Source organism: Pezoporus wallicus, unplaced genomic scaffold, assembly GCF_028554395.1.
Source record: "Pezoporus wallicus isolate ANWC-B61680 ecotype Strahan unplaced genomic scaffold, APGP_CSIRO_Pwel_v1 contig_6966, whole genome shotgun sequence".
NCBI classification, from domain to species: domain Eukaryota; kingdom Metazoa; phylum Chordata; class Aves; order Psittaciformes; family Psittacidae; genus Pezoporus; species Pezoporus wallicus.
In genome coordinates this window covers 4,420,416-4,447,155 of record NW_026639746.1, presented here as the reverse complement: position 1 = coordinate 4,447,155, position 26,740 = coordinate 4,420,416, and the positions used below count along the sequence as shown (strand labels likewise).

The following is a 26,740-nucleotide window of genomic DNA, read 5'->3' as shown; positions in this document are numbered from 1 at the left end:
CGCTCTTCTGGGATCAGTACATATCTTTAAAGCCATTTAAAAAGAAAGGGAACAAATTTTTAAAGAGGTAGGTTACTATCTATGTGATTCGTGTTTTCCTTCTTGCCATTCAAATAATAATTTTCTTCAAAATCCCTTTTATCACTTTGGAGGAAGCCCAGTTTTAGCAGCCATTCCTACCTAAAGGCTCAGATCCTGGAGAGCACATAAGTCAACTGAAATGATCATGTCCTGCAGTTCTACAATTAGCTCAGTACAGAACTAAAGTCTAGAATCTGAATTTAATACTAAATTTAATGGAAAGACTCCACTGATGTTAGAATGCACTCACCAGTCAGGTATTGGTTCTACAGTTCATGCATATTCTGTTGTGAGTCTACCCAGTTTTCAGCTGCTTGTTTCCAAATATATGCTTACTTCTGTTTGTAAATGCTACTGCATTTACATCTGAATTTAATACTAAATTTAATGGAAAGACTCCACTGATGTTAGAATGCACTCACCAGTCAGGTATTGGTTCTACAGCTCATGCATATTCTGTTGTGAGTCTACGCAGTTTTCAGCTGCTTGTTTCCAAATATATGCTTACTTCTGTTTGTAAATGCTACTGCTTTTTTTCTAGACAGAGCAAAAGGCTTTTTCCTGGGTCAAAACCACGTCTAGAATACAGGTTTCAAGCAGAACTATGCAACTTTCCGTAAGACATTATTCAATGTATACGATATCGTCTTTTTCTCTGTAACTGTAATCAAACATAAACACAACTATGTTTCTAGATAAATTGACCTCTAATTAACAGAAGCTTCCCAAAAATAATCATGTTCCAAACAGTCTGCATTGTCTCTTTCAAACTGTCAGTCTCATTTACACTAATTTCAAGATCTCAGATACAATAATTACAGGCTGGCATCTCCACTCTCACCATCAAGATGAACTATAAAGTTATTATTTTGCCCAAATCTTTATAAGGCAAAGCATCTATATTTGGAAGGCCATATCAGTTCTGTCATTCTGCAGGAATTCAGGGTTTAAAGGATTTTCTACCTTTTATACTTGAGAGAAATTTAATAGTTTGTAGCATTATTTTTCTAGATAAAAGGTGACAAAGAATTAGCTAAGTTCCCTCAACAAAGACAGAATGTTCCAAGCAACACAAGCAAACACAGAAAGACAGTCAATTGCTCTAAAAAATTAGAATTTACAAAACTCCCCAACAACATTTTAGTTTTTAACTAATGAGGTTACAAAACATGAAATACAGTTTTATTGACTAGTCAGGATCAAATTATTTTATCCTCAGAAGTTTATTTTGATCTGTGTGATATAATTAAGGTATTGAAACAGTACATTTCTTTAAAACCAAGGAAATTGTATTAATCAATAATTCAGTTAACTTCTTTAACTTCAGCTAACTTCACCTAAGAGTTATGTTTTTGCACCAGTACGAAAAGGCGTAGCTATTAAAAATTCATTTGCATTTGTCTGATTTTCACTCCTCTGCAAAAATGATGCCATGGCTTGAATCTGAGCAAAGTAGTTTTTTGCCCAGATATGCTTATGCTTTATTCTGTGAATAAACGCCGCTTCGTAAGCCTGAAAGGAAAAAATCCAAATCCCATTAAATACAATTAAAATATCTAGCAATCTACATGTTGCTTCATATTTCAGACAGTATAAATAGTGACCCTTTAATGAACTAAGGCAAATTATTTATTTGCATATGATACATAATGAAATACTTTGTAGTCCTACACTGCTACCTTATGGTCCAGTAGTGAAAATTACTAAGCACTCCTTAAGTAATATTAGTCAACTTTTACAAACAAAAAAACTTCTGGCATTTTTTTATCTGTACGAGATAAAATTTATTGATTTTCAGGTAAGAACATTCATACCTGGCTTTGAAAATGAAAAAAGCCAATACTTCAATATCAACATTTGCAAGGTGATGACTGCAGGAAACTTCCTTGATAAAAATCAAGTGATTAATTACAAATAATCATGGCAGCATTTTGCAGCATTTCAATTGGCCTTCAAGTTCAGTGGTGACATTTTCCTGAATTTCTACTGATTAGTAGTAGCTCAGATGATATCATAAATAAACAGATTAATTAGCTGAAAAAACCCTTTGCCATAACTTTAGTCATCATTATGAACAATTGCTATTAAATAAAGTGCTTGAAAGGCCTCTTTTTTTTGTTTCAGTGAATAAGAAACAATGATTCAACTTACAGCATTCTAACTTTGCCTCATTTTCTTTATTTCACGCACAGTTTTTGCTGAAACAAAGCTTTGGCCATTACCAGTGAAGAAAGCTAGCTCCCCTTTTTGTAGCAAGAGCTAAGGGAAAATACCTTATGATTTAGGTAGGCTTGCATACTTCACCTGTTGCTCTTCTGGTCTAACTTCCACCTCCACTGAAGCTCTGGACCTAAGTCAATGACATCTCTTTGACTATGACATCCAGACTTACGAAGTTAAACCAGATAGGTGCATAATCAGAATTGTTTACCATGTTTAGACATGGACTTTGAAGGGAGTGGTGTAAAAACAGTTCCAATGACAACTTTAACACATTCTTAAGTTTTTTAACTCAGAACAGCAATTATGTTTTTACTGCTTAATTGCAAAAAGATTACATTGTCAGGGGTACTTAAATGACATCTATGTAAGAAAGTAAATTGAGACAAATTTTATTACGACTAAGTTCTAAACAAAGCGCCATACTGTTATTTGATGAGAAATTTATAAGGCCAAAAACTAATGAGGCTAGAGCATGTGCAAGAGCACAGGCACACAACTGTTGTATTACTTATGGTTAGTTTTTATTAAGTTTTTTATCCAGGCCAGTTCTTGTCTGATTTCAGCTGGGTGAAAGAGCATAGACACGGCACTGTAATCAGCAAGCAGCCTGGATGAGGTCACTTAGTTTCTTGCATTTCAGGAGGGATAATCAGGACAAAGAGATAGCTCAGGTACATGGATATGAGTTGCACATGTCAGCTGCCCTCTGGATGAGTGCCTGTCTTATTGTACAAATGTAATCATTTAAATAGTCACAGTGGGTCAATTTAAACATGGATGAGTGTAAGGACTAAATTTGGCAAATTATCATTAGTCACAGAATTCCATTAAAACATAACTATTGTAAAAAGCTCATCAAATTTTACCTTCTGAAGGTCACACAGTTTAAGATGTGCATCTGCCTCATGTTCAGTGAGAAGAATAGTGTTCCATGGAGACCATTCATGCTGCTTATCCCACCTGACCATAACCAAATCATAGAGGTCACTGCAGGCACTGAGAGCTGACTGACTGCCCCATATTTTCTCAATCAAGTATTGCAGATCTTGATGCTGAAATGGAAAACATGGTTCAGAAGGAAGAAGCATGTTTCATTCTCCAACAAAAGCACTGTAACCATATGAGAATCCAAATAAAACTTTGAGTAAAAAATTTTCAGTGTGTATTTCATATAATTACTTGGTTAAAGAACATCCAGACATACGCCTCTTCCTTTAGCATGGTTTGGCAATTATTAACTGCATTTTTCTTGTATCACCTCTAAAATACTACATTCTTACTTTGATTGTTCCTGCCAATGGTAATTCATATCTTCCACTAACATGCTGATTGCTTAACCACTCTCAAAAAGCTTCCTAAATCTCATGTTGGTTTTTTTTCCTCATTGAGCATGCTTAAGCCTGTTCAGAATTTTTTGGATAATAATAATCCATCTCCACCATTACTGAGATGACTTCCCCATTTCATTTTTGGATTAAGAATTAATGCTATTTGATAAATGAGTTATTACAGTACTAAATTACTTAAAGTCTATATATAATCAGAATAATCTGTCCTAGAAAATGTGGGAAATTAGGACAAGAAAAACTTCCACCTGTGACGGACTCCAAATCACTGCCTACTTTGCCTTCTTCCTCTCTGCTGCTGACATATGGAGAGTTTATTGTGCTCATGATACTGTTGCTCATTTTACCAAATGAGATTAAAGATGAGGTTGCTATGATACAATATTAACAATAAATTACAGGAAGTCTGTTTGTAAAGGTTTCCCAGTACAGAAAGGCTTTAAAATGTACTTTTAACCTAGGTCTAAGGTTAATTTACATCAGTCTTAATTTGTTTAATTTATTACCAGCCATCTGAAATCACTACTAAGTCTTGATAAACACAACCTCTTGAATGAAAGAAAAGAAATAGTAATTGGGACAGCAATTACCACTCTGGCAGGTTTTTCTGTCACCCTCCATTAGAAGAGTTTTATCTACACAGTCAGTAAAAAACAGGTTTTCCTCCAAGCGACCCATTTAAAGACTCATTCCTCTAAAATAAGAAATCTTGACCTAATTAAATAATGATGTTTACATGTTACTTATGAAATTCCTGACAAAGGATGAATGAAACTATAAAAACACAGTGCTTTAGTGAAATGCAGCTTAATGTATACTTACCCATCTTGCACCTAGAATCCAGGAGCCAGTGAAAATTCTTGCCAAGGAAAATGTAACATAAAAGGGATGCTTAGAACCTCCACTGGTAATAGATCTGATTTCAAGAATATAGGCCTAGTCCTAAATCTAGTCTTAAAAGTGGTCCTACAGAGCCTCGTTTATTAGGTTTCACTAACTGTCTTCTGTTTTCAGTATTTCCACCTTTTCACAAAATTTCAAACAATTTCTGTATCTTCCTCTTAGAAGCCAGAAATTTGCAAGCAGACATATTAGCAAGTACTACTATTTCTGTACTAAGCTACATGTCTCAAAAGTTACCTGAACTTGCAAAAATCTATACTGAGGTATATAAAGGCCCACGTAAAACAGATCTATAATTTGATCTTTCTTGGATTACAATTATTTTTTCTACCTGAAAAATAGGCAAAAGCTTGTATTCTGTTAAAACTTCTCAGGTTACAGGGAAGAGTTTAAGAGACAACTTCTGCACATCCTAAAGGTAGGCATACATTTTTCCGTGAAATTTTACAGTTAATTAATTTTAAATTATGCTCCTTCCCTCAATTTGTTCTGTGCTCACAAGAAACAGAAACAGCCTTTGAGTACTGCCATCAAACAGGTTGGGAGCAGGTATCATTGAATGCTCATCAGGTGAGACTGGGAAACAAGGGTAGGCAGCAAACCAGTAAAGGGGTTAGGTGTATGTGTAGCTTCAAATGAATACAACATTGCCATCAGGATGTTGCTCATCAAGATAACTCAAAGCCATAGCATGTGCCACCAATTCTAAACAGTATGGCATAGTTAAATCCTCTGAAAGAATAAAAAGCAGTCTCAGGACTTGACATATTTGCTGAACAAGTTCATTTTGATACGAAAAAGGTCTTTAGCTGCAGTAACCAAAACTTACTGGAGCTACCGTAACTGTCACCAACTGTTTTTAGCCTTTTAAGCCTCAGCAGTGCTCACATAGGTGGTCAATCCAAACACAATTAAAATCAGGAGATCTCAAGAAAAATCTTTTATCTTATCAGAAAACTCTTGCATCCACCCACAATACAACCACAGCCAGTAATGGTACTTTACTGAGCAATGAATGAAGCTGTCATGGCTCATGCAAAAGGTTTTTAGTTTTGCCCAAGTCATTTCTAGATGCCCCAGAGCTGTTTTCTGCATATAAGTGCAGAAGGGGACAGATGGCTGTTGGGAGAGGAAGGGAGAATACAAGCAAGTAGCTCATTAAAAAAAAAAAAAATATAAGGAAATGTTTAGGAAAAGACCCAAGGAAATTAGTGATTTTAAGGTACAAACACCTGTTTAGAGATTTACAACTCTAAAGAAAATAGGTTAATTTGGATAAAAAGGACACAGTATCTAGGGACGCTGCAGTGGTACAACCACTAATGGAACTGCATGTGAGGGCTTTCAGTGTCAGAAGTTAAGAAGCAGCTATATTCCAGTGTACCAATGGCCAGCAGCCATCACAAGTGATTTGGAGAATGTTTACATATTAAATAAACTAAATGAGACACAGACAAAAAACTTCCCAGCCTAACTGAAAACAACATGAACGAAAAACATCTACAAAATCCATGTTCTTTGATAATATTTCTTAGTACAGGCATGATAATTAAAAAATCCCAATTTTCCTCTTGGCAACTGCCACTGGCAAAGTGCTAAACCCTCTCCTAATAAATGCAAAAGAGTAAAATTTCCAACTACACAGACATTATACTGAGATATAACAGATATGTCAAACTCTCAGCTTCTTTATCTTTTCCTTCTGAGAATACACAACAATTTATTTGTATTACTAAACTAGTCTAAATAATGGGGCTCAAAATGTTTTACTAGCACTATGTCTTGACGGATTTTATAATCACAAAAACACTACTATCACTTTGCAGATGGTAGTAGTATCTTTAAGCAACAGGATGGCCATGGGAGAACCAGAAGAATTTGGATCACCCCCTTCTTTGACCTTGTCAGCTAGACTTCTACCTTCTTGTGATGTACAGCTTGTAATCACTTTTGAAATTACAGCTATACTTCAAAAGCTTAAGTGCTGCTTCTTTACGGCATGCAACATTCCCTGTCACAGGAAGAAGCTTTGTAGCTCTTAATCTATTTCTCAACCTGTCAACAACATACACAAAATAAAGGAAAAATTACAGTCAGAGCCATTGGTTTTATTAGCAATGCTCTTTTAGACAGTACCTGAAGTAAGAAAACAATTTTAGCATCATCCTGATAATCAGCTTCAGACTTTCTGAGGTTTTCTAGTATAAGTTTGCACTTCAAAAACGTTTCTCGGTGCCGAGCCTCATTATCAAGCTTGCAACACAAACGACATCTGCCAGTAGTGTGGGTATTAGCAGCAACAGGAAACGCAGTAGACGGTAAGTAATTTTTGCAAGTCTGACAGCAGTTCACATTTTTATAAAGCTTTAAGGGATCTGGTGGAACCTAAAAAGATTTTTAAAGAAGTTAATTTACCACAGATTACCTCTGTATCACTTGTGTGTTACCCTAACTCTGTCAGTATACATTGTACATATATTCATGCAAGTATTTGAAGATGTGAAAGCTAGAAATAGTTATTAAAACATACTGAATAGGTTTGTTTGTTTTTAATAAAGACCGAAAGCTACTGTATTTTCTTACTGTACTTGTTAAAATCAGTTATATAAATCAGCCAATTCATTTCTAAGCTATTGACAATCCTAGACATTATGCTCCAGTGCTCTTGCTGACTATTGTGTAAGCAGATTGTCAGCCATTCTGGAAAGTCAACAACACAGAGAAAACAGAAACTAAACCTTCTATATTTAATTTTTCATATAGAATCTGCCCTTTATGTCAAAGATAAATCCCTGTGATTATGTGAATATTAACATTTTGGCATAAGAATATAAAGTCATCAGAGCCAAAAACAACAAAGGGAAAATAATAACCTAAACTTGCTAATTACCTCCTCATCTGATATTGCTTCATGGGGTCTGGAAAAAATATAATGCAGTCTGTGCAGAGGGCCCAAGTCTGCAATTGGATAGTTTGAGCAGCCTTATTATCCAGCTACTTATTGAGGTCATCTGCCCTTTTTTTGAAAATAACCTGAGGATTTGGTCACTTTAGTGACTGTCAATTGATGAATTCCCATCTCTTTTATGGTCCACACAAGGTTACAAGATTCAAATAGAGAAAAGATGCAATTCAGACTTCAACTCAGTGTACAGCCAACCAAAAGCTACAGAAGACAAAGATCCCCCATATCCAGTCTCTGCTATGACACATTTAGGTAACTCTGTGTGTAAACCTAGAGTAAAATAACTGTTAGTTGGTTCTAAATCTGATTAACATTTACTGACAGACACTTTACCTCTGAGATACCATCACCCACTGTAAGAAGAATACTCTTCTGACAGATGCAAAATACATCTTGCTGCCTAAAGCAGCAACCTATGGTAGTGAATCGTATTTTTAACTGTAACCTGCAGTCAGAAATAAAAACAATAACACACCTTGAAAGGCGTCTACCACTTTCTCCGCTACCCAGCTATCTTCTTACCATGAAGTAGCAACTGGTTGTACAACAAAAGCTCATAACAACTCTTGCTTAGGTGCAAGCTCATTAGACATAACTTTGACAATGGCAACATTCTTCCTTTCTGGAAGGGATGCTGCCCTTGTCCAGTGGAAAGAAGATTATCACTCTCTCTATTTGTTCCCCATTTGCTATTACATTTTCCTGCTACCATCCCATAAGATCTACCATTTGTAATTCTCAGAATTTTTATTTCATACATAAAGTTCTTGGCCTCTCTCAGTGCTACCAACCACCTGTCAGGTTCTTACACCCATATCTATGCCCCATGCTTCCTATATGACTATTTAAGCTTATTTATGTGAAGCCTGTGTACTTCCTACATTTTATTTCTTGAAGAACTCCTCTAGCAATTTTACAGCAAAGGGTAAAATAAAAAAGCTTTCCATTCCCCTTCTCCACCATCCTTAGTTCAATGGGCACTATGTCAAACTGCAAAATAGGAATAATACCTTAAGTATCTTAGCAACTTCAGGGTTAAACTTCGGAATTTTAATAAACTGAAGAAATAACGTACAAATTCTTTTCCTTAGTCCTTCCAAGTTACATTCTTTCACCTCTCTTGACATAAGATCAATTTCCCTGTCAATTAATTCCATGATTTCCTGTGTTAATTTACATTCATGTTCCTGGAAAAAAAAAAAATCACAAAGAAAATGGAAAACAAACCACAACAGCAAGGAAGCAAGCCAAATAATTCTAATGCAGATATGAAAGCAAACTATGGATTCTATGCCAATGATCATTCATACCGCTCCATGTTCACACAAGAACATGTTCATAGAAGAACTCCTTAGTGTCTTAGGAAAACAACCTCCAAGAAAACTAATATAAAGAACTACAAAACTGAAAATGCTTGCAGATTCTGCTTTAAGGGGGCCTGTATATATGGCCAAAGCTGTAAGCAACCGTAAACTTGGAGTCATTAAAAAAATGCTAAGCAGAGGCACACAACATGCAAAATTTTCAGTCTCCATAAACCCAAGAAGTCTCTCCCAAAAGAGGTTCCTTTGGATAGGACAGGAAATAGGAGAGGAGGCACAGTGTATATACACAGTAGATGGTTTAAAAAACCGCCAACATCAGTATTGATTTGTATTAAGATGGGCAGGAGTTTATAAACCAGCAGTGCTCCCAGCAGTGCTATATGGGCTTTAAATCAAATTCTGGTATTACCAAAGCAAACAGTGTTTGACCAGGAAGGAGCATTCTCTTCTAGCTTGACATCAACAAGTCAACGAGTATCCTGAAAGTAGTCTGAAATTCCTAATATTCTTTTTGTAAATGAATATATATCTAAAACAAATACGAAAGGCTGAAAGAAATGCAACCAGCTTCTGATTCACTGGGAACACTGGCAGAAGCAATGAGGGTGGAGAATAAGGGATAAAGGAAAAAAACAAAACAAACCAAAACTATTTGCTGCCCATAAAGCTGGTAACCTAAACAAACAGAAAGGTGAGGTTTTAAACAGACATTTCAAAGAACCCTGAGAAAATACTAACAGCCACTTACAACTCTGCCATGGTTTCCATCAAGCTGTTACAAATGTTAAGCTAAACTCTGCACTAAAGCTCTATTATGTACCAGTATACAAAAATTCTAAAACACATTAAAATTCTAACACAACTTCAAGAAAAATGTGCACATCCCAAAATGACATACGAATTTAAGGTATATCTGGAATGTAAATTACTCTCATGCCAGATGGTACAGGAGGCTTTTTCATGTTGCCAGTTGATCATCCTGGCACCTGTCTGCCAGAAGTACTGCTTATGTGTCAACACGATTGTATCTTTGGGAAGTACTGCTTCAAGTTAAACACAAATAGAAAAACAAGACATACCTTCACTGTACGTTTGAGTGTTAGTAGCACATCTATTCTCTCATCTTGTGGGATGTCACTCATACTAATGCTGCAGTAGATTTCCAACAGTTCTCTGGCACGGAGTGTGAACTGTGTATCCATTTCAGTGATTTTTCCATCATATGCTTTCCATCTCTTAGGTTGCGCACACTTCAGAAACAATTTGCATAACTCTGAGCTCGTATAATCTGATCAGCAGTTAACAAGTGCATTACTTTACATCAAGGCTCACCAGAGTAAAGAGGGACTTAGCGTTAATGCTTGACAAAAGTCTAATTCTACTGTTGATATTTATATTTCTTTTCCCTAGAGAAAGTATTCAGTTGCACTTTTTAAAGTTGTAGGTCCTGAAAATTTGGACTTACAGTATATTAAAAGTAAACAATATTCTCCTACAGGGATATGCTCTACTTCTCTAAAGCAAATTTACTGACAGTAGTGTTAAAATACTTCTGCTCTGTAGTTCATCTTGCCTTCATAAATCCCTCTAAACTATCAGTAAAAATCAATGGGGCTGTTGATTGTGTAAAGATTGCAAATTTATGGCCTTAGAGTTACTGCAGTACAAAATATCTCCAGGGAACTGTTCTATTTATGCTAGCTATACAGACAGATATGAGGTATTAGCAAAGACTTTGTTAAAGCTGACTAAAGCAAAGGAGGAGTTACAGCTTATCAAATACTTCACCAAGCTTCTTGTTTGCTAACTTAACCACATACCTTACCACTACCACTCCAATTATTTAACTTCTATAGACATCAGAAGTTACACAGTGTCAGCTGCCCCAATCAGTATGAAGAATCCAACTATCCACCCCTTTTAAGAAGACTAGATTTGGTTGCAAAGCACGATGTTACACAGGGATGTAGATGTTTAAATCCAATAGAAAGCCAAGTATTCAAAACCCTCTCCGTATCACAACCTAATTCCACTCCCTTTCCTTAACTGGGACAGTTCTTTGGAACCTCATTCTGCGTATTAATTATTCTCTTTCACTTTATTTGGAACTTGACAACTCACAAAAGCTTGCGAACTTCACTTTGCAGTCTCAGTGTGAGTTAACTACAGCAACACTTCTTGCAGCATTCACATGACTAATAGTTTTCTGGATATGACCCCAGCATTGACATATTCATTATTTTGACCAAATATACATGCTTGCTATGGTGATAAGCCATTAAAATGCCAAGAATATTAGGCAGACTAGACGTGTTTAGTCACCAACACAATCAAAATAGAGCTTCCTTCACTTTTAAATAAATAATTATGAAGTTACACAAGCAAAAGGAAGACAAAATAATTGGGGGAAAAGAAAAAGGATTTAACATTGAATAACTGACATTTCTGACCTTCTGCAAAACCAGAAAGAGGCGATTTCCTCCATGTCAGCAAAAAGAGAGCATTCTACTTTATGACTGTTTCACTATCTCTGAACAGAACTAACAATTCTAAAAAAAAACCAAGCCAAACCGAGCAAACAAAAAAACCAAACCACCAACACTTAGAGGCTATTTCATGCTGTAACTCCTTCATATGGCAGACTGCCAAAAATTACCTTTTCCTTTAGAATAATTAGTTCAGTACCTACATTTGATCCTCTTCAATGAAATCACTAATTACATGACAGGAAGGTCACCTGCTTATGCTAAGGTGAGTCAATGGGCAGAGTTTCCCCTAGGAAGTGGCTATTAAAACTTGGTTCCCCTGATAAATTTGCAACAACCCATATATGAGTTAACAGTCTTGGTATTCCACTCTGCAAATGATCCTTAACACAGTCCAACTACATTACTATAACCTCTGAATTAGTCAAAGATAAAATATCTGTAACTTCTGTAGTTTTTACTACTACCTCATCGTAACTGGGCATTATATAAAGTAAAATAATTTGAAAAAAAAAAAAAAGATGCAGTTTTCCAGTATTTCAGAAAGAATCCCAGGCGCTCTGATTTTAGGACTATTTTCATGTATTCAAGATTGATGTGAGAAAACTAAAACTTTGATATTTTTTGCCAGCTTTTTCTTGCCTTTTAGTCTGCTGGCAGTGCTGCAGAATTTACAATAATCCTGTGATCTGGACTACTTGAGAGAGCAAATTTGCTATAAACTGCACTCTGCTGGCAATGCATGAAAGCAGAAAAGAAAAAGCACTGAAGGAGAGAAACATACCATCAGAGACACAGAAAAGGGTAAGAAAAGTAAAAAAAAATAAAATAAAATAAAAATCCAATCCATAGGTTGGGTGGAGAAATAGCACAAAGCATGAAAGTTATGAATTCAGTGACAGTTAATAATTACACAAGTTCCTTTAAGAAAATGATTGCTCAATAGAAGCTTAATCAAGTACTTCCTCTTCAAAGTACAAATGCTGAAGAAGCATGAGCACAGCAAAAAGCAAACCCAAACAAACTAGAATGCAGTACACACACAACCAGTAGCAACCATTGTAAAAGGAGAAGTAGGTACATGCTTAAAGTAGCAAAGAAGCGAATGAAGGTTTCCACGGAGAAGCAAGTTTCATATCACATTGGATATTGCAGCAAAGTGAAATGCTTGCAGTCTTCAGATGTGAAAGGTATTACTTTAACTGGCAAGTGTCCAGATTAACATTATCAGCTCAAAGGTCAAGAAATCAGTGAATAATCTATAACCCAGCACTTCAACAATGAATTTATACTACAGTTTGAAGTGTCTAAATTGCACTGCTACAGCCCTAACAAGCCATAAATTTAATATTGAGATTTCAAAAATTCTTTTTACTTATTTTTTAAGAAATGCAGAAATTACTTTCTCTACCTCTGAATTAGGCTGCTATCTATGTCAACAGTTCAGAACACTTAAAGCCCTATAGCTGACATAAAAAAAATAAAAACCATGAAAAGAAAAAAGTTTCAGTAGTTCAGAACTCATGAGATTTTCAAATTAAAAAGAAAGCAATTTCTTCAATGAAAAAACAAAACTAGCAGCAAGTGCTTCAGAAACATGTCCACTACTTGGAAAGAGAGAAAATCTCTTGTCTGTTGTGTCTCCAGGATCTCTAAACATCAATTGTCACTAAGGATTCTGGTACTGAAGAGCATTTTGCTTCTGTTTCCTCGATGTAAAAAAGCCTCTGAGGATATATATTGGCAGTAACCTGTACAGGGTAGGACACTGGAAAGCAGTCCTTAATGGAAAAATAAAGGTAGAAACTCATTTAAGAGAGAAATATATTCATTTTTTTTCTGAGAATGTAACAGAATATATTGCAAATAGCAGAAGCAAACGTTTAGTTATTAACATCTATTCTATTGAATAATAGAAATCATTCAAGGTTTTGATATCCTAAATATTCCTTTTTGATTCCTAAATATTTAGTTTCGTACTTTCATTAAAACACTTTTTACAGTCCAGATCCCACACATCAGTAATAAAAAGAATGAAAAACAGGGTGGGTTTTTTTAGATAAAATTCCCATTTTACTTTTGAGCACTAAATGGTCAAAATTAAAAAAAAGCAAAAAACAAAAAACAAACAAACAAAAAAAAACAACAAAAAGCAAACCTAAAAAAAAAAATATTTCTGTTGCAGTATTTCTTTTCATAATTATATCACTGATTCGGAGAAATCTCCAAGATCTCGCCAACAAAGTTTAAGTTGACAAGCAGGTATTCTTTATTGCAGCACCGGGAGACACGTGTCTGGTCCGAGCATCAACTTGCTGTGATTATATTGTCCTTAAACGTATATATTCATTAGATTAGATACATATTCATTGAGTTACTTATATATTACATCATACTTCTAGAATTCCTCCTGCATGCACACTAAAAGGTGGCAATGGGCTTTGGGACCCCTGGTAGTTATTTCTTCATCATCTTCCTCTTCATCGCTTCATTTTTGGATCATTGTCATGTCAGTAACCACCAGGCCAGTTCTTGTGCAATGCTTATGCTAGCCATTTCCTTACCTCTATAGTTGCTAACAAAGCCTAAGATCCTTGAAGTTACTTATTTACAAACCCATTCTTCAATCAACCCTATTCTTAATCAATCCCATTCTTCATCACATAATATGAAAAGAGCCAGAAAATAAACTATTTATTTTTTTTTTTTAGGGGATGGATTGCTGGGTTATTTACCTAAAAAAGGCCTAAATCATGTTTGTGTATAAATGCTCTTCCTTGTTTTATAGACGAAAGCCTGAAGAACACTTGTGTTAAATTTCTTCCTTAAGATCATGCAAGAAAAGACCTCAAGCTAAAGTTCTAATGGATCTGAAACTAGTGAATTAATAATCGAGTTCAATATGATATAAGATTCAGTCAAAGTTCTTTTGGTTTTCTATCCTGTACATGGAAAGAGAATAAATGCTTTCTTTAAAAAGAGACATAATGATGACTAGAGGCCTGGGCTCAACAGGGAAATTGATCACTCTGAACTGTTAGAATTAGAGCCTTTAATGCTGTAAACACTGCCATCTGAAGCATGTTCTTTATGCAGAATACTACATAATGAGTCTATGATTCTATAATACAAAGTTCATTCACTCAGTGCTATTTTTTAATGTTATATATACACACCCGAGATTTGTATTAGACACAAGTAGTTAACAGTCTTAATGATGCACTATTAGTCCTTCAATCAGTCACAGAGCTAGGAAATTCTCAGCTTGGAAAAAGAAATTTACTGAATTGTATTGACTTGAACAACTAGATAATTTGGATATTTATAACATCAGCATTCACACAATTAACTGTTAAGCTACAAAATTCACTTTTGGCAGGTAGTTTGCAGATGTCTTTTCTGTTCCTGTACTTTGTTATTTTTTATGTTCAATCTAAAATTACATCACTGACCTTATTCAGAAAGTGCAGTATCGCTTTTTGTCGATTCTCCTCATCTGCATTTAGTTTGTGTCTCCCAATGGAAGCAATCAGCTGTGCCTCTTGTTCCAGAAGTCCACAAAGTGCTGCCTTTCTTTCAGCTCCAGTAAGAGTTCTGTTAATCTGCTCAGTCTCCTCCCGCCTCCATACTACAGACATAAATATTGTGGGTACTTTTTACAATGTATTTTCCAGTGAATGTTCTGCTTTCATATTTAAGAAATAACATAATTTTTGATGTTCATTAAAAGCCAGTTTCTCTCTTAGGGAACTGATTATAATGCATACTTTCAACACACATAGAATAGCCCAGAAATTAATGTAAATTATACAGATGTTCTGTGAGAGTATGTGTGTGTACATCAATTCCAAACTGCCAATTCATACTGCAAACTCGAAAACAGGTTAGGAGAAAAAGCTGCTCTGTGTGAGAAAAATAATTTAGCTCCTGTGGAAACATGTATGGAAAAGGTATGAGCAATAGGGACTTCTTAAACAATTGCTCATCAAAGTCACAAGAAAGATAACCATAGAGATCTTCTCAGCAGATTAAGTTCAGCATCTTACTGTCTACTGCTTTCACCACTATTCCTCCTTTGCTCTGCATAAATGAGTAAAATCTAAAGAAGGCTGAACTCTTCCAAAACGGAGATAAAACATGACTGACATTCACATTTAGCACTCCAGGTCTAAATATTCCAGTGAATATTCCAGTAGTATCACCTTTTGCCATCTAAAGCAGATGGAAGCGCATTAATAACTAGATAGTATTTGCTTCACTCCCCCTTTCCTGTTCTACAGAACAGAAGGTGGAAGGAAGTAGCATGCAAACCACAGGATGGTCATTACAGCAGCACTTGAACCTGCTGTGTAGAATCTGGCCTTCTGACTCTTACAGTCAAATCACCAAATCACAGGTACCAGCTGCACTTACAAGCTAGGCTACTTAATGACACAAACATACAAATGTATACATATGTGTCTATCACGGTTTATTTTGTAGTACCTATTTCTTGACTATAACTACTGACACGCAGAACACCGTTACAGAAATCTGTTAGTAAAATCAAATTGTGTTTCCTGAATAGTGCTTTCCTGTGCATACACTGTAACAGTTGTTGACTTCTCTGACGAATTTGTTCAGTTTCAAATACCTCTAGAGGTCTGTAGGAAATTTTATAAGATAAAAAAATTCAACATTCCTGAAATCTTGAAAATCCCAGCATTAAAGAAAACAATCCAATACGTGATGCACACTTACTGTATCAGGTAAGAGTAGATGCAGAAGGGAAAGGAGGAAGGTTTAGCTTCTGCCTGTGGCTTCCTTATCTACAATACCTTATGTTTTCCATTTTAAAATGTTACAATTCATTTCCTTAAGGCTCTCTAAGCATTGGTATTAATATAACAGTTGTCTGACAAGTCCTGAGTACCCAAAGCTATATTTTTAAATAAAGTAATTTCAGCAAACAAAAGCACTTCAGAATTAATTTACATTAAGTTTTATATGCCTGCAGGGGGCAGCAACATCAAAGGTAGAGGTAATAAATACAGTAAGCAATTTTGTGTGTACAGAAATGAAAAAGCTGTCAGTTATCATCAATACTCACCTCCTGACGCACCATATATATGCAACCAAATTAAAAACATTCCTCTTAGATTATCTGTTCTGTAGGCAGAGATTATATTCATTACTTTTTTTTTTCATTTTTACAGAACAAAGTAGTTCATACTTTTCAAATAAATAATTAATGTCTCTACACGCCGACACACTTACAGATACATCTCATTTGCACCACACTGTCAGCAGGCAAGTTTTTGTACCAACAAGAACTGCTTGCGCTGGCTGACCCTGTAATAGTATCTCCCTGTTGAGATCAGCAGCAATAACCTTCACAGGTCTCTGGAGGACAATGGTGTCATTCTATTACTGTCACAATGATTTAGCTTGTGTACACTGTTGACACTGTAAGAATGTAAAAGTAGTTTCAGATGCAGGTAGGAAAAAAACCTTCCTAGAACCACAAAACTCTATTAAAATAAATGTCATGACTGCAAGTCTCCATGTACAGAAGCAACTAGTCAACAAAGGTAAACAAAACCAGGAAAGACTAACACTACACCATTATTTTTAATAAAATGTTAAAAAGACATTTCAAATACTGGAGTTTGTTCTGTTCCAGCTCTAGAGTGGCACACGCTTTTTCAGGTTGCCCTGATATTAAATTCCTGAACATGCATAGCTGAAAGGTTTCCTATTTGTGAATCTGGTTACATCAAATTAAGCAAAAGAGACATTTACATAACCATAAATTCTAAATCTAAACATAGTGGGAACACCAGCACTAATCTGCAACTCTAACTCAGCTCTGTTGTTTCCATTACAAATAAGACTCTTTGCACTTAATAAAAAAAAAAGGTGGATCATACATTTAACAATATATTAAAGAAAATACTGCAGGAAATTGGACACCAAATACTAGCACTTGCCACAAATGGAGAGTAAAAAACTATTTGAGTTCCTTGGCTTTTGATTACCTAATCAGACACACCTTAAAAGAGACTGAGTCTTGTGAAGCGAAAAGCTAACTATCTGTGAAGAAAAAGGGAAAACAACCCCTATCCCCAAGTCTCATAGAGATACCATTCCCAAAATTCTAAAGTTTAAGATCAGTAACAATTTTACATTTGTCACAAACACTAATATTTACAAGTCATTTCTACATCAGACCAAGTGATTTTTTCAGTGACCCAAGCATGACAGTATTAAAAGAGTAATGTGTAACTTGGGAGTTCTTGAATCATGACCCTAAGCTCTATGAATAACAAATGCCACCAAATTTATGCTCAGTTCACCATGGAAGAAACAGCTGAGATTATTTCAGGTAGGTCAGATGGCTTTGCAGTGAATCAGGCAATCCATTAGGTCAGTTCTGCTATAGGAACAAAAATGTCCAAACTGCCACAGAGTTATACCATAAGGAAGCACTGTAGCCTAGATAATATACGAGCTACTTCACAATGCAAGCATCTTGCTTAAAAGGAGACATTTTTAAAAGAACTCTTGCAGTTTCACTATATGCTGCTACAAGTCCACCGATTTCTATTGTTTTTATTTTTCCCCAAAAGACAAGGTTTTTGTTCCATTTTGCAACATTACTGTCCTGTAAGGCTTTATGTCTATTGTCTGCATATTATTGTTATTCACCTTATTTTTCCAGGAAAGTTTAGAGGTGCTTGCCTGTACTAGACACCATCCACCCCAACAGGAAAAGGACATCCTTCAGGATGCCCTGTAGGACTCCTAACAGATTTTTAAAATTTTGACAACACAGTTTTGTGCAACATGGAATAAATTAGAAAGGAGAAAAAGCATCTGTAGAAGATGACTAGGGCAAAAGGAATAACCTCAGTCATATGCTGCAATACTATGGGCAAAAATTTAATCCATTATAAAAACTGCCTTTATTAAATGACAGATGATGGATCTCAATACTGTATTTCTTCATGCCATTATTTTCAGCATCTTAAATGTAGAGTAGAAAGGTTAACATAACCCTGATCCAAAAAAAAAAAAAAGGTTCCTGTTCCTCTAGATGACCTTAACATTAGAGATGAATAATAAAAAAAAAACAATAATAGAAATGCTGAATAGCACTATTCTATAAACTGATTATTTCCTAAAAAGATGTACTGATTTTGGCTAGGACATAGTCAGTTTTCTTCATAGTAGCTTGTATGGTGCTATGTTTTGGACGTTGATAATATAGGGATGTTTTAGTTACTGTTGAACAATGCTTACATAACATCAAGGCCTTTTTTTCTGCTTCTGATAATACATGAATGTCAAATAGTTACATAAAAATGAAATTCCAATGTAAGTAAAATCTAAAAATCAAGGAAGTATCTCTAGAAACACATAAAAATATAAGTCTGTTTTAAACAAACTGTATTTTGCTGATATAAGAGTAACCCTTCAAGAAAAAACTTACATTCTAAAGCATGGTACAGTAGCTCGAAGTCTCCTTTTGTTTTAGGGTTCAGTCTTCGCTTGTGCTCCCTTCTCAGTTTTTCTTCTTTTTCTTTTTTTCTCCGTATTTCTTCTTGTGCCTCCCACTCCAGCCTTAACCTCTTTTCTTCCCCCAGTTTTTGTACTATATTTGTAGCATGCCAACGACGGAAATCTCTCTGTAATACTATTACCTATGTGTGATACAATACCAAAGAATCATGAATTTAAAACAAAACAGCATGATATTTTGTTCTTAACTGTTATTTTTTTCAGTCACTTGACTGTATTTTCTAAGATTTACCTTGTACTCAAACTAACTGAAAGGTACATACACACAAAATCAATTGCATTTTATTTACAAATAAGAAAAATGAAGTATACAATGTTGTTATGACCAAACTTAAAAAATAAACCCTCCAAAGAGGGAGCTATTAAAGACTAGGGAACTGCCTATAGTATGCTAAGGGAGGATAATGCACAAACCCAACCTTCTGCCATCGGCATTAGCTTGGACCACACAAGCAGGCCAATACCATGAGCTAATAAGCATAATGCAGCATTGAAGGCTATCAAACAAATAACCACACTAATAGTTATACTGTCTCTAGAGATACCTTATTCTAATATTTCTCTCGAATGTGTCTCCAGCTAGTATTTCAATACGGACCTACACTGCACGGTTCAGTTCCATCAACATGAACCAACACCAAGCTGATGTCTTTCTACTGTGTGCTATATATTACCTACAGACACACTACATAATCCAGTAATGATCACAGCAAACATATTGGTAGTCCTGAGGAAACAATAACCTATTTGGGTTTTCCACTTCTACAAGATACTTCCCGCTGCTAGTTGATGCTGACCAACTAAGAAGTTCTTAGAGAAAAATTCTACCAGAAGTCTTCAAAGTATCTTGCCAACCCTATCAATACAATCATCCTACTTCAACACTCAGTGAATCAACTACCTCTCCATTTAGTTAGATTCAGACTGCCAGTATTAGGCAATCAAATTAATAACTAAAAACCAAATGTCACAAAAACCACAGAGCAAAGATACGCTTTCCCCATATCTGAGTACTACAAAATGTGAAGATTAAGCAACACTTTGCAGTTCACTTTTAAATTCACTCTTTGAACACTCATTAAATATTCAGATGGCCTTTGTAATATTTTGCTTTACAGATAGTTTCAAACAAATATGAACTTACTGCTTCAAGTCTACGTTTATGGTATTCTTCTGCTGTAATATACTTCCCAGGAGTTATTAGTTTGTCAGTCTTGTTTGACACATACAAGCCAGTTTTAGTCATTTGTGTTGATGTTGTATTCGTTGTTTGTTGTTGCTTATTTTTTTCAAAAACTGTCTGAGGAAAAAAATACATGTCAGAATATAACAAAACATAGAGGGTTTTTTTCCTCATTACAGAAAGTGGCAAAATTAGCTACCTGTAACAAAAATCACAAGACCAGTGATATTCATCCACTAAATACTTTCAATTGCACACTTATACCTCATCTATTCCCTTATTCCCATTGGAAATTATTGTGTCAACATTCTATCCCATTTGGCAAAACCAACATTCTAAAAAGACACTACAAAGCTGTTACCTGTGTTTCCCTATGGAATACAAGAATTCCTTTATCAGGTAGTTTTTTTGGTATTGTTTGTGATCCTGCATTATGAAATTCCACTCCTGTTATCCTGTTCTTAAATCCACCCAGAAATGGTTTTTGATAGGTAGGTCTTTCAATTTTTACAACTACATCTTGGAATGAATCAGAATCTGTTAAAAAGGAAGTTCCAAGATTGAAATACTGAGATTAGAGCACAATTACATGTAACAACACATAGAATCATAGAATAGTTAGGGTTGGAAAGGACCTTAAGATCATCTAGTTCCAACCCCCTGCCATGGGCAGGGACACCTCACACTAAACCATCTCACCCAAGACTGTCCAACCTGGTCTTGAACACTGCCAGGGATAGAGCATTCACAACCTCCCTGGGCAACCCATTCCAGTGCCTCACCACCCTTACAGTAAAGAACTTCTTACTTATATCCAATCTAAACTTCCCCTGTTTAATCCGTTACACCTTGTCCTATCACTACAGTCCCTAATGAATAGTCCCTCCCCAGCATCCCTATAGGCCCCCTTCAGATACTGGAAGGCTGCTATTGAGGTCTCCATGCAGCCTTTTCTTCTCCAGGCTGAACAGCCCCAACTTCCTCAGCCTGTCTTCATACGGGAGGTGCTCCAGTCCCCTGATCATCCTCGTGGCCCTTCTCTGGACTTGTTCCAACAGTTCCATGTCCTTTTTATCTTGAGGACACCAGAACTGCACACAGTACTCCAAGTGAGGTCTCACAAGAGCAGAGGGGCAGGATCACCTTTTGCTGCTCCTTTTGATGCAGCCCAGGATATGGCTGGCTTTCTGGGCTGTGAGTGCACACTGAAGCCAACTCATGTTCATTTTCTCATTGACCCAACAACCCCAAGTCCTCCTCCACAGGGCTGCTCTGAATCTCTTCTCCACCCAACCTGTAGCTGTGCCTGGGATTGCTCCGACACAGGTGTAGGACCTTGCACTTCTCATGGTTAAACTTCATGACGTTGGCATCAGCCCACCCCCCACCTCACAAGAGTGTCAGTCTCTCTGGATGGCATTCCTTCCCTCCAGCATATCAACCGAACCACACAGCTTGGTGTCACTGGCAAACTTGCTGAGGGCACACTCAATCCCACTGTCCATGTCACCAACAAAGATGTTGAACAAGACCGGTCCCAACAAAGATCCCTGAGGGACACCACTCATTACTGGTCTCCAGCTGGACATTGAGCCATTGACCACAACTCTGTGTGCGGCCATCCAGCCAGTTCTTTATCCACCAAGTGGTCCATGCATCAAATTGATGTCTCTCCAATTTAGAGACAAGGATGTCATGTGGGACAGTGTTGAACGCTTTGCACAAGTCCAGGTCGATGACATCAACTGCTCTACCCCTGTCCATCAGTTCTGTAGCCCCATCATAGAAGGCCACCAAATTGGTCAGGCAGGATTTTCCCTTAGTGAAGCCATGCTGGCTGTCACCAAGCACCTTGTTGTTTTTCATGTGCCTTAGCATGCCTTCCAGGAGAATCTGCTCCAAGATTTTGACAGGCACAGAGATGAGACTGAGTGGTCTGTAATTCTCTGGGTCACCCATTTTCCCCTTCTTGAAAATGGGGGTTATATTTCCCTTTTTCCAGTCGTAGGGAACTTCACTTGACTGCCATGATTTTTCAAATATGATGGCCAGTGGCTTAGCAACTTCATTTGCCAGCTCCTTCAGGACCTGTGGATGGATCTCATCAGGACCCATGGATTTGTGTATATTCAGATTTTTAAGATGGTCTCGAACCAGATCCTCCCCTACAGTGGGTGCAAGGTCTTCATTCTCACAGTCCCTGCATCTACCTTCCAAGACTTGGGTGGTGCGGTCAGAGCCTTTGCCAGTGAAGACTGAGGCAAAGAAGTCATTCAGAACCTCAGCCTTCTCCAAATCCAGGGCAGCCATTTCTCCTGAGAGCTTCCGCAGGGCCCTGCGTTGTCCCTAGTCTGTCTTTTATTCTCTACATACCTACAGAATCCCTTCCTGTTATCCTCTGCCAAGTTTAATTCTAACTGGGCCTTAGTTTTTCTAACCTGGTCCCTAGCTTCCCAAACAGCATCCCTGTACTCTTCCCAGGCCACCTGTCCTTGCTTCCACTTTTTAAAAGCCTCTTTTTTCATTTGAATTTTCCTCAGCAGCTCCTTACCCATTCAAAGCGGTCTCCTGGCCCTCCTGCTGCACTTCCTTCTACTTGGGATTCAACACTCGTGAGCTTGTAGCAGGTGATCCTTGAATATCAACCAACAGTCTTGGGCCCCCCTGACCTCTAGGGCTATATCCCATAGAACCTTACTAAGGCCAAAGTCTGGTCTCTATATCTCTACACATGTGCAAACCCAGCATTTACCTGTCTGTATTCTGACAGTTACGACATCAGGCATGCAGTAATCCTGTTGAACTGCTTTCCCAGGAGAATGTTCCTGATCTAGACATAACTTCTCAGACTGGATAGTTTCATCAATGTTAGCCCTGGTCCTCCCAGGATTTTCATTATCTCCAATCATGGTTCCTAAAAATAAAGCCAAAATTAATTCTGGGTAAGCTTTGCAAAACAAACGAGTAACTTTCTCAAGTTTACTCTGAGGTGATTTTATCGAAACACTGCAACACAGAATAATATCAGATTTTTGAGCTGGAATGACAGTCTGCTTGAAATCCGAAACAATATTATCACATACTTTCTAAAGAGATCCCTAAATACTGTCATCAGTGAAAGTCATTCATATTTCAATTTTTTACAAGTTACAGTAAATGCGCAATCTTAGTTACCCATTTACACAGAGAAATTTTACTGAAAAATCTCACTTAAACCTCCTCCACTTTAGACCTCATCTAAGCATATGTTGCATGCTTAGAATCACTGTTGTCTTTCACACAATACTTAACGTTGTGGTGTTTACTCAAAGACTATATTCTGAACCAGATCTACTTAACTCCAGAAATTATTTCTTGAGTTAGAGGTATCTGGCTTTGGTACAGTGCTTTTCCTAGGACATGGTCACCAGCTACTCTGAACAAGAGGATCTGAATGCAGCCCTGCCAAGAGGACAGCAGTCAGCAGGTCCATATTCCAAACGGTCACTCACTGCATTCACCTGCTGAATGGGATGTTCTACCTTCTGCTCTAAAGACCTAAGAAAACAGGGCACTGAATTAGGAAGTAACACTGGACACCCAGAGTCCAGAGGAAAAAGTGCAGCACATGATGGAGTGTTTCAAGGACTGCATTGATAACGGAACTGTGGCAGGCAAGTGACAAGGGAATCCAAGAGAGCTAAAATAGTAAGGTGTTTGCTGCGATCTGATCTAAACTGTTAGTAGCCCATGTATTCAAGTGAATTACACATTGCTGTTTTGCAAACGTGTGTACAAAACACACGCACTTACACACATTTCTGGAAATGCAGATCACTATAAAATGTCATATGAGTTTCTACTGCAACTTGAGATGAAGAATGCATTTCTCACCTTTTCAAGTGTGTTTTGCCTGAGAATTTAAAAAGTCACTTCAAGTTCAAAAACCAGCAAACATGAACAGAATGAGAGTCTGGGAGATGCAAGAAGCCATCATCAAGTTGAAGAAAAAAACAAATCTCTTTAAAGCCTTAACATCCAACATTTTATAACTTCTTTACCTGTCCCACTTGCCATATTCTCTGATACTGAGTTTTGAGATGTTTGTTCTTCCCTTTCTGAATTTCTTACTTCAGTTAAAGTAGGGTAATTCTCATTGGTAACAGATGATGTATTCTCAGATGATGTGTTGAATGGGGCACCTGGCTCAAATCTTGCTGCTTATTTCCAATTGTTTCTTGATTGCTTAGCCCTTCTCCAGGTTGTTCCCACTGTGATGAACTTGACTGCTCCTGTTCCTTCAAAACTGACTGCTCCAGAGAAGACTGCTTCTCACAGCCCTTCTCTGTGTGGTGCCTGTAGCTTCTGAAAGCAGACGCTTCTCTGCTTCGTCTGCACTCTTGCCCTCTCCAACTGCTCTTCTTGGTGGGAATGTAGATGGTAGCTCTGCACTAGGCCCTTGTGCAGTAACAACTTCAGAGCGTATCACAACTATCCACTGTACCTTTTCCTGAAATATCAGTTGCACGCTTTCAACCTTTCTGCAAGAATAATCACAGCATCTATTTAAAACCACATACTAGCACAGCTCTACTACCAAACATATGGGTGGTGTAGTGTCAAAAGCTTTTTCTGTATCTATTCCCTAATAGTCTGTTTAGAATAGCCAACCTCAAAAACATTTTTCATCTTCTCACTGGTGTTTAACAAACATAATACTGCAGAGCAAGCAGTCAGCATAATTGGCCAGGTTGGATGGGGCTTTGAGAAGCAGGTCTAGCGAGAGGTGTCCCTATCCAGGGCAGGGGGATTGGAACTAGATGATCTTTAAGGTCCCTTCCAATCCAAATCATTCTATGATATACAGACCCCAAGACTCAGCATTACCCAGCGACAGCACACCTTTAATGTTTTCTGCGCTGCCACTGCAATGACACGGGCTGGAAGAACCCGAACCCCACACTCCTGAAAAACACGGGCAGCAGCTGCAGCAGCAGCGAAGAGCAGTGATCCCCACCCAAGCGCCGGTATCTCGGGCCATTCCTACCTACCGCCCGCCTGGTTGTGCCACCGGGCCCCGTCACGCGGCGCCGGGCGGTGCGCAAACACTACCGATAGGCCGGGCCGGCCCTCCCGGCATGCTGCGCGCCCGTCCCGGACCCCAGCCCGTGGCTGTGCAGCGGCTCCCCCGCCCGGCCCGGCCCGCGTCCCCCGCCCGGTCCCGCACCCGTTACTTCCCCCCGCAGCGGCCGCTTCTCCGGGCGGAGCGTCGCGGTAGCCATAGCAACCGGGAGCGAAGGTGGAGGGCGCTGCGCACGGCGGTGGACGTGAGCATGCGCACTGGGGTCGGTGGGTGCCTGGTCCCCGCCGAGCCGCAGCTGTGGGTGGCCAGCGCGCGGCCAGCGCGCTGCTGGGCACGGCCCAGGGGACGAGAAAGGCCCGGAAGAGGTGAAAAAGGAAGCGGAATGAAGACACAGGCCGAGAGGGGTCCCTAGCTCTGTGTGACTCCGGCAGTTGGCAGAAGCACGGCAGCACAGAGTACCTGCAGTGACTGTGCATGCTCCCGTACCGTAGGTCAGTGACTGTGCCTCGGTCCACACGGTGTTGGTGACCATGAACTCTTACCAGCTGATAGTAGCATAAATGCACAAAACCACTATTTTCCCTCTCAGTTCACACTGTGGATAGTAGCAGAAATTATGCTAATACCCCTAACTGCTCCCTGACTATTATGAAAGGTTGGGGTGTTTGGATCTTGATAACGCTTGCTCTACAGTCCATCATTCCCAGACCCTGTGGCAGCCAGCCAGCCAGCCTGTTTGCCCTGGAAGGTCTGCGATTCTGGTGTGAGGGCTGAGGCTGCTGAGTGGAAATGAAGAAACGCCAGAATTAAAACCCTGTGAAACTGAATTTCCCAGTGTTTGATGGGTGATTTCTGAGACAACACCTGCAAGTACTTCAGCACAGTGCAGGAAAACTGTGACTAGACTCACTTCACAGAACCACTTTAGAGGTGAAATACACAGTTCTGTGTCACAACTGTGGGAGAATCCTGTAAAAAAATGTATTTCAGCAGGCACTGTAATTGTGTGCCATAATGTTTCCATGTTTCTCAGACACAGGCATTTGAACAAGGGCCTGCTTCCCATCAAAATGAACAGAAATTTCCCATTACTACTGTTAATGATCTTTTTTCTAAAACCTGGACTGAACTTAAGGTAGAACAGGACCAGCACTCACTACTGCATAGTCAATTTGGTCATTCAACCTCCTTTTCAGTTTGCAAGATAATTTCTCAGGGTTTTTTTATGAAATGGCATATAAGCTATAAATTAAAAAAAAAAAAAAGCAGCTTTCACTCATCTCCCACTGAACACAGCCAGAAATTATGTTGAAGACTAAAATGATGTCCTGTTCAGCCACTTGGAACAGGGGAAACAGCACAGAGCACAGGTGGGAATAAGAAAACACTTGGTATTACTGCTGCCTGGCAATCCGAAAGCTGTTTTCCTGGTTTAACAGGCTCTGTCTCCTTTGGCCCCATCCTTGCAGAGAGAGGGATGTTCATTCACACAATGACTCCCATCAGATGATCTCAAAGCATTTTAAAGATCTAAAGTTTGTTAACTCTAAAGCTTGCAGTGATTAACTTACCATACTACATAGAGAAAGATAAAACTCTTTTGCAT

At 38.0% G+C, this 26,740-nt stretch overlaps 1 protein-coding gene across 1 annotated transcript; it reads right to left on the bottom strand.

Moving 5' to 3' along the window:
* Positions 1-1,285: 1,285 nt before the first annotated feature.
* On the bottom strand, positions 1,286-25,610 carry IQUB (IQ motif and ubiquitin domain containing). The gene is given in 14 exon segments (XM_057415828.1): positions 1,286-1,593; positions 3,171-3,356; positions 6,690-6,938; positions 8,529-8,705; positions 9,923-10,093; positions 14,782-14,957; positions 18,801-19,011; positions 20,034-20,189; positions 20,434-20,609; positions 22,825-22,986; positions 24,113-24,265; positions 24,268-24,502; positions 24,939-24,991; positions 25,103-25,610. Coding segments are annotated over 14 exon segments (2,781 nt in total). The 3' UTR covers positions 1,286-1,425.
* Positions 25,611-26,740: the final 1,130 nt, after the last annotated feature.